Here is a 14498-nt window from a genome sequence, read left to right on the forward strand (position 1 = left end):
TACACACTAACATGACTGTTTATTTAAATGGAGTCTGGTGGGTTTGGTGACGGTGATTTCAGGACTGTTTCTGGTTAAACAAAAAGGATCTGACTCTTTAACACAAAGCTCTGTCTCTGTAGGGATCCTTTCATAATGCTGTCAGACACTTAGAATAACAATCTGAGCCTGTCAGTGACAAAAACAAACACTGTTAGTGGACGGACACGGACAGTGTTACATTACAGCCTGTTTCAATACTGCAGCGTTCTCTCTCAACACTTGTCCAATTCCAAAACTTTTGTTCCCATTAGTCACCTGAACAAGAGAAAACCAAACATGGAAAAACGCTCCAGGTTTACTAGAAATACTGGAGTTCACCTTTTAACAGGGATTATTCTGCTGTCTGTGCTACTCAGTGGAAACTTGCATAATATATTAGTTACAGTTCTGAGATCTGGACCGCTGACAGCTCAGGATATCTGTTGTGTTATCTAAAGGCTTTTGCTGATGAAGGCAGCTAACTAAGAACAGACGTCACAGCTCACTAAGGCATGTTGCTGTATGTTCATGAAAATAAAGACATGAATTGGAAAATAAAAGAACTTTGTTGAGTGTTTTTGTTGTGTTGGTTGGTAAACCTGAACATGTTGGGAAAGGGAATCAATCAATCAATCAATGGGTCTATCAAACAGTTATTAAAGGTTCTGTATGTAACTTTCTACATCATTTTTCCAACAGTTTGTAACGGAACTTAAAAACAGAGACTTTCCCTGACGTCCTCCGTTGCCTGTGACGGCCTCTGGACAGAGTTCCATGTTAAGGACAAATTTTCAGGGAAAATCCAAAGAATGTGATGAATCTTAACCAAGACATCCCCTCTGGCAAAAAGCCTTCTGGGCAAACTTTCCCCAACAGCAGTTGCTAACGTTAGCTAAGACATGGAATCTGCTAACATCAACAAATGACCGGCACCCAACAGAGTCCACACATGCTGTGTTTAAGTTACATTTAGCAGCGGCTGCCTGGAGACGAACCTTCACTTAGCGTTGAAGTTTGTGCTGACTGAATTAGAGCCGCTGACTGAAGGTCCATCTGTGGAGCTGCTGTCCACGTTCCTCCTGAGCAGATTGTCTCCGAGCAGCAGATGTGAGGCCAAAACTACGTTAGCTAACTCTTGTGTCATTTTTGATTTTAAGATTCAAAACTGATTAACTGATAAATTCGTTGATACAAAGATATGTGAGCTCTGCCAGTAGAAACACTCCAGAAAATAGATGATAACCAGAAGAATTCTCTGTGACATGAATTTAATTAATTTCCTGTGGTTGATATGTTAACAAGACACGCAGTTAATCCTCGACCCTGCTCTTCCTGCCATGTGTCGTTCAGTCAGCATTGTACAGAAGAAAACAGACCTGGTGCTGGAGGACATCGGACAGGAAGAGGTCAAGGAGGTCAAGCAGAAGGAGAAGGAGAAGGAGGTAAGACAGGACTCGCAGAATAAAGAGAGTCTGGTGGGCCGGACTCGTCCCTGTTCTGTCTGAACTCTGAGGAAACATTTATTAAGACAGTGACCAGCCTCTCACAGAAATGTGAAATTTGATTCAGACATTCATGCTTCCCAGAGGATGAATCCTACCAACTGTCCAACACTTCAGTTCATGACAGGAAGCCTTTCTTACAAATTACTTTTCCGTCAACCTCTTTTACTTTGAGCACAAGACATAGCATGCTAACATGCTAATGGTAGCATGTTTAAATCCAATAGTTAGTAGCATGCATGTTATATTGCTAACCAGAGTACTTCAAAATGTACCATGATATTTTCAGAGGTGGTACTATGACACTGAGAATGGTACCACAGCAGTATTAGGGTTTCGTCACACTTTGAAGGTACCATGGTAGTACAGGCTTAAGTACTGCTGTACTTCGGAGACTACCAGATAAGTCCTTTGGTAGGTACCTCAGGGAAGATTACGACTGTTTCCTGACTGACCATTTTTGGACTGGAGGAACTTTTTCATCATTCTTAGAACCCCCTTTTTTATTATGTTTGCAAGAACTAGGAACAATCGTAGTTAGAGGGCCATTGCACTTCTACTTTAGAGTAGGTACTCTCCTAACACAAGAGGAACAGTATGTAAGTGTAAAGTGATTGGTCGAACACACGAGCCAATGCAGCTATGGCAAACGCCATTTTTAAAAACCCATTCACCGTGGAAAAAACTGACAACACAAAACACAAACAACAGCTAATACAAACAAAATGGAAAAAAACATAAATGGACCAACAGTCAAGTCCAGGTTTTACTTAGCATGTATGCAACGGGGAAAGTACCACACAGTTGTGACTCGTCTAGGCAAAATACAAGAATCTTAGCCAGCGTACCTCATTTCAACGTTCCCATTGGGAGTGCAAATGCAAACAGAGAAAAAAAGCCCTTGAAGGTTCAGTAGTTCTCAGGGGGAGCTTCCCAGTAGGCAGTTACTCTCAGACAGTCCCCAGAACTGTTTGGTCCGAAAATACCAACTGTTGGACTTTGAAAGGTGCCATAGTAGTAAAGTAGCAGTAGAAAGTTACAGTGTACCATGGTACCCTGCCACTGCGGTACACTTAAACCTGAACTGCTACTTATTTATTGGAGCACTTGGCAACATGACACTTTGAAGGGTACCATGGTAGTAAATGCGTAGGTACCAAAGCACTTTGGCTACAAGGGTACTATGATTGTATCATAGTAGGTACCATGGAGAAGGGTACTACGGTAGTTCCAGAATAGGTACCATTGCATATTGGCTTCAAGGCTTCCATGATTGTACTTTGGCATGTACTATGGGTTCTACTATGGTCCTTTAGAGAGCTCCAACAACAGTTCCGTTGTAAGTACTTTAGGGAAGGGTATTACAGCAGTTCAAGAATACGTAGCATCGCATATCGGTTACAAGGGTACTATGATTGTAGTACCCCTTGAAATGCTTTGGTATCTACTGTGGTTCTTTAAAGTATACAAGAACAGTCTCATGGTAGGTACCATGGGGAAGGGTACTACTGTACTACGGTAGTTCTTTAGTAGGTACCATAGCACTTCAAAGGGTAATATAGTAGTATCAGAGTAGGTACAGTAGCATTTCGGGTACAAGGGGATAGGCTGATACTGCAGTACCCCTTGAAGCGCTATCAAACCTACTGTGCTTCTTTGAGAGTACCAAGTCCCATCATAGCTACCATCATACTTCAAAGGGTAGCAGAGTTGCACCAGAGTAGGCACCATGGTACTTTAGAGGGTAAGGGGATAAGTTCCATGATAGATACCATGACATAGAAGGTACCGTGGTGATGATGGCATTCTTACTATAATATTTGAAGAGGCACTCAAATTGTATTTGACAGAGATTTTTCATGTGAGGAAATTTTTGGTTGGTTGCAGAAAGGAGATGCAGAGACCCAGATGGATCAGAGTGCTCCACTGATGGTCAGCATCAAGGAGGAGGCTGGAGAGGCTCTTCTGGCTCAAATGGAGGAAAGGTAGTGATGTCTACCTATTTCACTTTATATTCCTTTTCTACCTCTTTCTGTTTCTTCACTAAGAATGAAAACATCTGCTGGTTGATGGCCTTTGATTTGTAAGATGTAATAAATTTGCAGCCCTTATGGGACTGTATCAGGACGCACAGGCTGGTTTTTGTCTGTCTTTTGTTCAGGCGCTGTATTTTAGACTGTAATTTCCTTGAATGTTGGTGAGTAACTGAGCTTGTTCCTTGTTGGACAGACTGCAGCAGGGTCGTCTGGAGGCTGCCCGAATTGCAGAGGAGATGGCCAGGAAGGCAGCAGAGGAGGCGGTCCGACAGCTGGAGGTGGAGCATTCGGCTAAGATAGTCATAGAAACGCTGCCAGAGTCCAACGAGCAGTAAGTCACATTAACACACTCAGCATAAGGACACATTTATGCACTAACTGTCCAGTCAAAACCTTGTATTTCCTAACTGCTCTGTGAACAAGAAGCTCACGACTCTGGCTGAATTCTTTCCAGATTGAAGAAAAGCTGAATCTGAGATGAATTTAAATTTTAAGACAAATTAAACTGGCAGTGCGTTTACATTAGATGCTACAAGTACACACAGAGACAAACACATCCAAGACACTGACCAGCCTGACCTGAGACACTGTCCTCCTGTTTGTCCTCAACAGACTGCCCAACATCCTGGAGGAGGAAAACGAAGATGACCCAGAGTAAGTCCTCTTGAAACATACCCCGTCACCTGCTGCTATATTGAGTTAACTGCTCATAGTTGCAGCTTCTGTGTCGACTGAAAATGACGTGCAGGTCAGATGCTAGCTCACTGCTGATTGCTTAGTCTTGTGGAGGAACAACATCATACTGACACACTTTATGTTGGGTTTATTTTCATGTGGTCTCTGTACTGAATCAAAAAGGGAAGAAACTGATATTTATCCTCCGGTTTGACTCTGAGGTGTTCAACACTCAGAGGGTTGGTTGGATTATTACTTCCCTGCCAACATCTGCATCTGGGGCCCTGTGGGTAATAAATGGGCTGAAAATGGGCCCTATGTGGAATCATCCAAGGGGCTCCTTATTGACTCCATGCCAATTGTCAACATGGGTGTAGTACAGCGTTTGGCTGTACTTTGTTATGCACTTTCTTTGAGCACTCTCTGCTGCAATTTTCAACCTCCATAACCTCTTTTGTTTTAAAAAAGCTCTCACCTCGAGCTCTACTGCTCTTTGCTTGACTTAGATGCTGCTCCCTTTAGCAACTAATTGCTTTCTGAAGCAATGAGTTGAACTGTCTGACAGCAGCCCAGTCACCAGGAGGTGATGTTGGCATTGTACGTTTCTTCAGTCCACAGATACATTACATTTGCACATTTCATATGTATCATATCAACATTTCTGAAATGACGTATCTGAGCTGACTTTGTCATCAGGAGGTGGAGGGGATGGTGGATGGTGTGACACCTGGCAACCTACAGACCACTGTTCAACACCAGCAAACAGTCATTACTGGGTTTCCAGTGCATTTTTAGGCACCAGCAGGGATCATAGCACAAAAGGCAATTGTTTTTTACTGAGACATCACTGGTTTTCAAGGTGGGATTGTGCCCATACAACTGGGTATTTTAAGCCAAAACATGATCCTTTTCAAACTGTAACTGAGTGGTTTTCGTACCTTGACCGAACCATGTTAATCAAAATCAAATCAAATCTAATCAAAGTATGTATCCTCTTCATAATAACATACAAATGTTTCCTCCCCATAGTTTGCAGAAACGTACAATGCTACATATATATATATATATACATATATATATATATATATATATATATGTATGTATATTTTTGCTTTGAGTCGCTGACAGGGGATCTCTGTCTTGTTTGTCCCTTGCTGCACACCGTTCAGGTTGCAGAACCTGCAGGAGGACAGTGACGACAGCACAGACAATAAGTGTCCTGAAGAAATTAAGAAAACAGCTATGGAGGAAGAGAATAAACCTGATAAGTAAGCTCAGCTACATTTAGATAAAGGCTCTCCCCTGCTCCCATACTTCTGATTTAGATCTGATTTATCTGTAGACCATCACTAATGAGTGTCTTTGATATAATTATTTACATCATCTCACTGTGGAGTTTTGTGAGAAATGTTTGATTATATTTTTATATAGGTTGCACTTTCCCTGTGCATTAGCTCACACTGAGTGCTTGTACTTTGGTACCATCAGATCTACTGAGCTTTTTACTTCTTGTGGCTCTTTAGAGAGAGCCGAAGTCCTGCCCTGTTCCAGGTTAATATCTGCTCTTAATGCAGGACGCCTGTAAAATGTGGACGTTCTTGATTCCTTGGCTGCACCCAGACAGAATTTCTGGGTGCAGCTCAGACAAAGAGAGTTGAGATGATTTACAACCTTGGCAAAGTGCTAACCCCAAACCCGAACATCCCCAGGGAGACATCCTGGGTTCACAGGCCTTCTCCATTTACACAAAACACATGTAGACCGGATGGGTAAACATTCATGACTCACCTAGTGTCTTCCTCTCGTCCATTGTTCCAAAACCAGTATGGAATTGGCCGAAGATCCTTTCTAGCTCCTCAGAATAAGCTTTCTTGACAGCGTCAGTATAGACCTTCAGATCCTCTTTAAGAAATGGGAACCACCACCCATTTGGTTGGTGTGGTGTAGGAGTCCACAGCGCTGTCCCTGACCTCCATGTCATATTAAACAGGTATGCCAACCAAGGCGGACAAACAGTTGGTAGAGCCTTTAGTATCTCATCTTCCCCGGGCACTTTGCCACTGCTGATCTTTTTTGGCTACCTCATACCTCTTTTCCACTGACATGGAAAAGGCTCTGTTCTTCTGTTCTCCACACATAAGGGCACTGGCTGGCCGGGATATTCGAATCCAGAACCATCTCGCTGTGAGGCAAGAGTGCTAACCACTGCACCACCGTGTCACCCGTTCACCGAATTGTGACCAACATGTTTGCTTCAGAACCTGAAAAGTTGGTTCTCAGCTGGAACCATAAAACAGGACATTTTTCTTAACCTGAAGTTTGAACCGTAACAACATCAGTGGGCGTGTCATATTCTTCAGACTGGAGAAGTCAAGGGAGAAGTCGTCAGGGAAAAAGATTGTGCAGTGGTCTCAGTAACAGTCGGCCAATGTTTTTTTTTTAACTGTAAAACAGAACAAAAGAATGCAGGTAATCAATGCGATCCACCATCTTGTTACTACTGTTTATGTCTGTTGTGCATTGTGTGGCGCCCTCTGTTGATGACATGACAAACTGTTGGAAACGTGGGTGGCTCCTAGATATCGCCAAGGTTAAAAGTATCCTGAACGGGTCCGGTTCAAGAACCAGATCTAATGAGGTGAAAAAGGGGTATCAGTGACGCCTGCCATAGAGGTGCAAGGTTTCCACCAGGTCTCTTTACTATGCTTCATCCTACCACAATGTGAGTAGATGGAGCTGGACTTGAGGTTTAAGATCTTAACTTACCTGTTGATCTATGTGTGTGACATTCTTACTCTAACCAGAATCAATCCAACCATTGAAGACAACAAGTACCAGCCAATCAGAAGGAGAGTAGAGCGGGTCACGCCTTCGCTGTCCTAGGAAAAGCACATTTGCGTCCAGTCTAGTTATTCACGTTTCTTAGCTTTCTTAGCTTGGTGTTAGTTTGGAACAGGATGGGACTTTGACTCTGAATAGTGTCTTTATGCTCACACAGTTTGCTGCAGGTCTGTTCTGCAAAAGCTTTGCGTCGTTCCACAGCGTCTCCTCGTGGTTTAACTTATTCTGTGTTGTTTTTTTCTAACTTTTCCTCCATGACTCAGGGCAGAACTCAAAAGGTAGGTGTGAATTTTACCGTCAGCTAAACAGCTCACGGACCGAATGCTGGATCTGTGTCTTTGGGTCATTTTGAACCTTTATTGAAAACATTTTTTCAGGTAGTTGTTCCTGTAATATCTGTATGTGATGGGCACAGTGTGATTCAACAGCCAATAGCTGGTCTCTTAGCGTTATTTTTAAGCAGGGGGAATAATTTATGAACAAATCATTGACCAATCATGTTACTTCTCCACCCTCACCTGTTACAACAACACAGAGGACACCAGTTGGGGATCCTCAGGAGGTTTTATTCTGCTCTTCTGTCGTCCGTTAGAACCATGATGGACGTCTGTCCGATTGAAGACGAGGCCTCTCCTTCATCAACAGATGTGGAACCAGCATCCGAGAGGAGAGACCTGGAGAGTCCGGTCTCCCAAACCATCACCCAGCAACCAGAGTCACAAGCTGAGGCACCACCAACCTCCACTACCACCACGGATCAGGTGAAGCAGGTTATGAGACTCTTTATGTCCAGCAGATATGTAACGTTTGTATGGCCGCAGACAGAGCCATGCTCTGATCAGCTGCAGGGTGTTCTTTATTTTCTGACGTATCATCCTTATTATTAATATATCTGATCGTCAGGGCTTAAAGTTAAAACTCCTCTTACTGGTTGGTGTAGTGAAGTCACTTTAAAGAAGACACTGACACCTCATCGGCAGCTTGATGATAATTTCAGTTTATTACAACTTGAGTCTCATTTTGATCATTTCTGTTAGTAAGGAGTGAATTTTATAGACATTCATGTTCAGAGGTTTAACCTCCAGGCGAAGGTGTTTAGATAAACTGTTGGTTTACTTTTCTCTTTTTCTCTGTGCTCTGAGCTCCAAGATATTAACTCGGTGAATATAGTGTTACTGTTAGAAGTGATGGACAAAACTACAAAAATAAAAGAAGTGCTCTTTAACTTTAGAGAATCACACTTACCCAAAATATGAAAAACCACTATAGATTTGGTTGAAAGTGGATCAGTCAGCAGAAAGTCATCAGATGACACAAAAATAACAGACTTAAAATTTCCTCTTTCAGTCATTAAACCCAGCGTTGGTTAGCTGATGAGTTGTCTATTTCCACATTAAAATGTTGATTGAAAATGTTGCCGTCTGTCAATACTTTGACTTGATTAGTGCTAAAATAGTTCGGAGGAACAAGTCTGTCCATCCAGAGGACAGGGACAGGAAACCCCCTGTGCAGCCACCCCTGTCTGTGCTGGCTGCACAGCGGCTGACAGGAAAAGGCTGCAGAGGGTGATAAGGTCAGCTGAAAAGACAATTGGCTGTCCCTTGCCCTCCCTGGATGACATCGCTAGCTCCTGATGCCTCATGCGAACAAGGAAGATCATTCGCGACCACCTCCATCCAGGACACCACCTGCTCAGCTTGCTGCCCTCTGGAAAGAGGTACAGGAGCATAAAGAGCAGAACAAACAGACTGAAAAACAGCTTCTTTCCGTGGGCTGTCAGGACACTCAATGCTCACGAGTCACTAATGCTTCCTTTTACAGACTCTTACAGACTTAAGTGCAATATCTTCTTTTATTAAGTGCAATACAATTTTTTGTACTTATTGTTTTTATTATGACATGACCTGTATGCTCTTGTCTCGTTCGTCTTGTTTGTCTTGGGTTGTCTCCACTTGTTTTATTTTTGCTCTTATATTTATTCCTAATGCACCTTCAGTTGTGGCACTCCCAATTTCGTTGTATAGGTGTCTGTACAATGACAATAAAGGCTATCTTGAATCTTGAATCTTGAAAATATGACACACGTCCTGGCTCTGAGCTCCTAAACAGCCTCCATCAGACCCTGCTGCCCCAGGCTGTGATCTGCTCCACACACACCTGGATGTGGAGCCATGGACTTTGTCATATTTTTTCCCTAGTGATTTAGTGCCCCTACCCTCCAGGTGGCTGAACTTGTCTCTCCGGACATTAAACCTTGACAAGGTTTATTTTAGAGGGACCACTGTAGGTTGCTAGCATAGCGTAGCTAGTGCGCTAGTGTGCTAGCTAGTGGAAAAGTTGTCTACTTACACTTTAAGCAGGCAATTGCAAACACTTACAAACTACAAACTAATTGGCCAGATTAAAAAATGTTTGCCAGTTGCCACGCCACCTTACAGTCTCTGGTCTGCAGAAACATCTGTTCTGAAAAAACAGGCTCCTGGAAACACTACGACAACGTGCTCTTGCTTTTGAACATGCTTTCTACGCATCTACATTAAGAAAACAGATCTGAGGATACAAAAAGCCTGGCATGTGTTCAGGCCAAAAGAATGAAGGGTGATGCTATAATCACAGTTTACATTTAAATTCTGACAAAGGTAAATGTCTACAGTGTGAATTATTTTATTCTTTATGATAAGACGGTGTACAGAGTGTTTATAAGATGTTTCTCTTTCCTCTTCTTCTCTCAGGCCGCTGCAGCAGAGGGTGAATGTAGAGGTGAGAGCAGAAACTTGATTTCAGTAGCACCTGAAGGAGCAACAGAAATACATGTCACACTCATTTAAAATCACAATTAACCCTTTCAGTCCCAGGCCCTGCGTTTTTTTTCCTACATACATTTATCCCCCTCTCAAAGTCTCCTAGTGGCTTCAAATATTCATGTTTTACATGTTTTTCTTTTTCAGACACAAAACAGGACAATGTAAACACTAAATATTTATTTATTTATTTATTTTATTTGTTATTTTTATTTAAAATATTTAGATATTTTTGGGGGGCATTTTTAGCCTTTATATGATAGGACAGACAAGTATGATGGGGGAGAGAGAGAGAGACATGCAGCAGAGGGCCACTGGCTGGAGTCGAACCCGGGCCGCTGCAGCAACAGCCTTGTACATGGGGCGCCTGCTCTACCACTAAGCTACCGATGCCCCGACACTAAATATTTATTTAAAGTGAATACTTTTAGTGAAGATTCATGGTGGATTATATAAACCTGAAAAATTTAGGCTAAAGTCCAGTTCAGTCCAGTGTTTGTGTACAAAATCGTCCCCTCAGGATGTCACACTTCTCCTCTGCTCTGACTGTTTCTCTGTCTAGTTCCCGACATTTGTTCTTCGATTACGAGCTTTCTGCTTTGCTTCCCACGCGTTGCCGAGTGTCTGCAGAGCTGCAGGAGGTTGATGCATGAGCATGACCTCACCCCGTCCAAACTGTCCATGCCAACTCCACCGCCGGAGCTCGCCCAGCTGACCCAGGAGCTGTCGCAGTTCCCCAAGCAGGCGCGCCAGTGCTGCATGAGCATCGCCAGCCGCTTCACACACCTTACCTCCACCTCCCAGCATCCTCAGCAGCCTTAACCCCACCCTCCTCCAGCAGACCCTTTAGAAAGACCTCATAGACACCTACACCCCTGTTGTGTAGACGTAAACCTTCAAAGTGCCTAACGGACCTTGATAACGGCCTTCACCCTCCCCATCATCACTCCCATCATGATCCACAGCTCCACACTGCTTCACCATCAGCTGCCAGCTCGCCATCCTGCAGGTGATCTCACAGGAGGTGATGTCTGTGCTGTGCTACGCTCGACTCCTCTGCTGCTTTTGACTGTTTCCTTTTCTTAAATAGAAGCATTTAACCACAAAGGGACATTTGGTTCAGTGACAGTGACACAGAGACACAAAGAGACACAGAGACAGAGACATGACTACAAACAGCTCTACAGTCCGGTGCAGCAAACTAAACTGATAATTCAGTGATTCATTTACACAGAAGATGTATATTAAACAGTGTCTGATAAACTTGTTTGGAAGTTAAACCTGACGTTTAACTTAGTTTATCAGAGACATGAACCAGTCCAACAGATTGTCTGCTCTCTGTTTGGGTGAAGCTCCGGTGCTGAGGGTGGAGGACGTGGATCAGGATGTGCAGCAGGAAAAAGGCCTGAACATCCCCAAAATTATCACCACCTCAGAACCAGAGTTTAGATCTCTGAGTGTCCCCAACGTCCTGCTGTCAAAGCTCAGGTAACAGACACGTCTTCACCGTGCTAAACACACATGTTCATGTCATGTCTTTTTATTATAAGTTCATGTTCTGTGTTTCTATCTGTTTCGTCATGTTTATGTATTTGTCTTTATGTTGTTGTGTTTAATTATTATCACTTTTATATGTTTATGTCCAATAACAGTTTATGGGAAGAGTTTCAGTCTGGGTTCAGAGCTAAACACAGTACCCAGACTGTCCTTACCAAGGTCATCAACGACCTGCTTGTCGCTGCTGACCCCAGTCACCTAAACATACTGTCAGAGCTCACTGCTGCTTCTGATGCAGTCTGTCATAATCTTTTGTTTAACCAGTTAGAAACTCTACTCAGTGTTACTGGTACTCCTTTATCCTGGTTCAGATCCAACCTCACATCCAGACAACAGTTTGTCTCCATTAGCGGCTTTAGATCTCCCTCATCCCCCCTGTCCTGTGGTGTTCCTCAGGGCTCAGTTCTTGAACCTTTATTGTTTATCATTTATATTCTCTCTCTTGGACATATTATACATCGACATGGTCTCATTGTCCACTACTATGCTGACGATATGCAACTCTATATACACACAAAGCCCTCGGACACTCTGCCACCATCAAACCTGACATTTGGTTTATTTATTTATTCATTTATTTTATTTATAAGGACAATGCAAATTAATCAACATTTCTGTAAATGTGCCAGTGTTAGCTAGCTGGCTAATTTTCAACTGCAGTCCTTTGGCAAGATGTTTTGAAACCAATAAAAGGATAAAATTCACAGGACAAAGACAGAATAAAGACATAAAGACAGAACAGAAGCCACAAAAACCAACAAGCAACAGCAGAGCGAGCAACATGAAGTAGCAACGCACAGATTAGCATCACATTCAGACATGCAGAGCAGCAATAGAAAGTAAACCTCGATAAAATACAATTGTCATTATAAGGGTTTTAATAACATGTTACAACCTGCAGTTACAGGGAAACGATATGTGTCATGCTCTAACACACAAGTCAGGTGACAGAAAGAAAGATCAGCTGTGATCACGACACTGAACAGTTTCAACAAATCAAAAAAAACATTTCACAGTCAGTACATCACAAAGCTAAGTCTGTGAGGGAATTATACTTCTACTTTGTTTCCTTGTTGTCGTGATCATTGTGTGTCCATGTTGATGTCCTCATGTCCTCCTGCCGTGTCCCCTCAGTCCCTCAGGTGACCTGTCTGCAGACGAGGACAATGACCTCGGCCTGAAGACCTGGTCCAGTCAGGGAGACCTGCTGACTGCAGACAATGAGTGAGACACACACAGACACACACTCTGTCCTCCATCCCAGTCACCTCCGTCCTCCACGTTCACCGTCCTGTCTGTCTGTCCTGCAGGATCCGCCCTCTGTCAGCAGCCAGCGTCGGCAGCGTTGTGATCCAGGACCGTCTCAGCGACCTTGTCAGGATGTTTAGAGGTCGAACGGAGCGTCAGAAAGAGCGGCTGGTGGACCCGGACGAGTCTGAGGAGGAGAGTCCTTCAGCCTGTAAGAACTTGTCTTCACACTTTGTCTCAGACATTAGTCTGCACCACGTTTTTATCTTCTTCATGTTTCTGTCTTTGTTTAATGATTTACGAAGCAAATTAAATTAGCTCAGACTAACAGATCCATTCACGTTGGTTCAAACTAACAGATCCGTCCATGTTAGGTCAGACTAACAGATCCGTCCGTGTTGGCTCAGACTAACAGATCCGTCCGTGTTGGCTCAGACTAACAGATCCGTACATGTTAGGTCAGACTAACAGATCCGTCCATGTTAGGTCAGACTAACAGATCCGTCCATGTTGGCTCAGACTCAGATCTCTATGGCAACTGAGCAAACTGATGAGGACCATGTTAAATGGTCAAAAGGTTCAAACTGAGCAGGAAAGTGGACTTGAGAGTATTTATCAACTGCTGTTTCCAACAATGAGTGAGTGAATGTTAAAGTCAAACTCTGATCATGTTGTTCGTTAATATCTGTATGAATCATCTAAATTATAAACACATCATCATCTAGATTCTTTATGATCTCTGCAGCCCCGAGCAAAGCTCCACCTCCTCCTCCTCCTCCTCCACCAGAGGAGAAGAAGGACGACGCTCCTGCAGCAGCAGAAGAAGAAAAAGAGGAGAAGGAGTATGTGCTCCCTTTTGAACTTCTGGGACGTCCAGTCAAAATTCCCAAACTGCCCAAACTTCCCCCAATGCCCGACTGGCTCCGAGTCATCCTTGAGTACCGCTTCCCCTCCAGCATCGACCCGTTTGGTGGTGAGCCTTTATTTCTCCCCACAGGACTTTAATATCTACTCTGACAGCTTCATTTAAACATCCAGTGAGGAGGGTTCAGAGGGAAACATCAGCAGAGACAGAATCATCTCAAAAAGTCTTAAAAGGCGGTGAATTCCTTAATTATTTAAAATGTCTCAAATCAATCATTCAAAAGTCTTAAAAATGTTTCAGACTTGGGAGGTAGAATTTTTATGCCTCCATGCCGGCAATAGACGCGGGCGGAGGCATCATGTTTTCAGGTGTCCATTTGTCAGTCCCATGCTAGTGAATGCAATATCTCATGAACACCTCAAGGGAATTTGGCACAAACGATCACTTGGACCCAACAAAGAACTGATTAGATTTTGGTGAGGCCCAGGTCAAGGTCACTGTGACCTTGCGACCAAGTCATTTTTGTGAACATGATATCTGTAATTTCTTTAAATTTGGCACGAACGTCCACTCAGACTGAAGAATAAACTGATTAGAATTTTGTGGTCGAAGGTCAAAGGTCAGTGTGACCTCACAAAACATGTTTTTGGCCATAACTGAAGAATTCATACACTAATTATGACAAAACTTCGCACAAATATTTTAAGCCCAGTTCAGACCAAAGATTCACGATGAGATGAAACAGAGAGTTGTTGACTAGAGATGATACGCCGTCTCATGGCGGTCGCTTCCTGTCAACGTTACAGATCAGAAGCACAGAGAGTTGTTGACTAGAGGTGATGCGCCGTCTCATGGCGGTCGCTTCCTGTCAACGTTACAGATCAGAAGCACAGAGAGTTGTCGACCAGAGGTGATGCGCCGTCTCACGGCGGTCACTTCCTGTCAACGTTAC

The 14498-nt window shown here is 43.3% G+C and overlaps 1 protein-coding gene across 1 annotated transcript in view; it reads left to right on the top strand.

Annotated features, from left to right (window-relative positions):
* cngb1a (cyclic nucleotide gated channel subunit beta 1a) overlaps positions 1 to 14498 on the top strand; it is a 45135-nt gene that overhangs the window by 15526 nt on the left and 15111 nt on the right. Inside the window, 13 exon segments of the mRNA XM_050054486.1 lie at positions 1372 to 1463; positions 3411 to 3508; positions 3753 to 3890; positions 4172 to 4213; positions 5404 to 5502; positions 7668 to 7836; positions 9808 to 9835; positions 10439 to 10633; positions 11229 to 11364; positions 11529 to 11642; positions 12568 to 12657; positions 12744 to 12892; positions 13427 to 13654. Coding sequence (XP_049910443.1) covers positions 1372 to 1463; positions 3411 to 3508; positions 3753 to 3890; positions 4172 to 4213; positions 5404 to 5502; positions 7668 to 7836; positions 9808 to 9835; positions 10439 to 10633; positions 11229 to 11364; positions 11529 to 11642; positions 12568 to 12657; positions 12744 to 12892; positions 13427 to 13654 — 1578 coding nt within the window.

The sequence above is a fragment of the Epinephelus moara genome, chromosome 1 (genome assembly GCF_006386435.1).
Source record: "Epinephelus moara isolate mb chromosome 1, YSFRI_EMoa_1.0, whole genome shotgun sequence".
Classification (NCBI taxonomy): Eukaryota; Metazoa; Chordata; class Actinopteri; order Perciformes; family Serranidae; genus Epinephelus; species Epinephelus moara.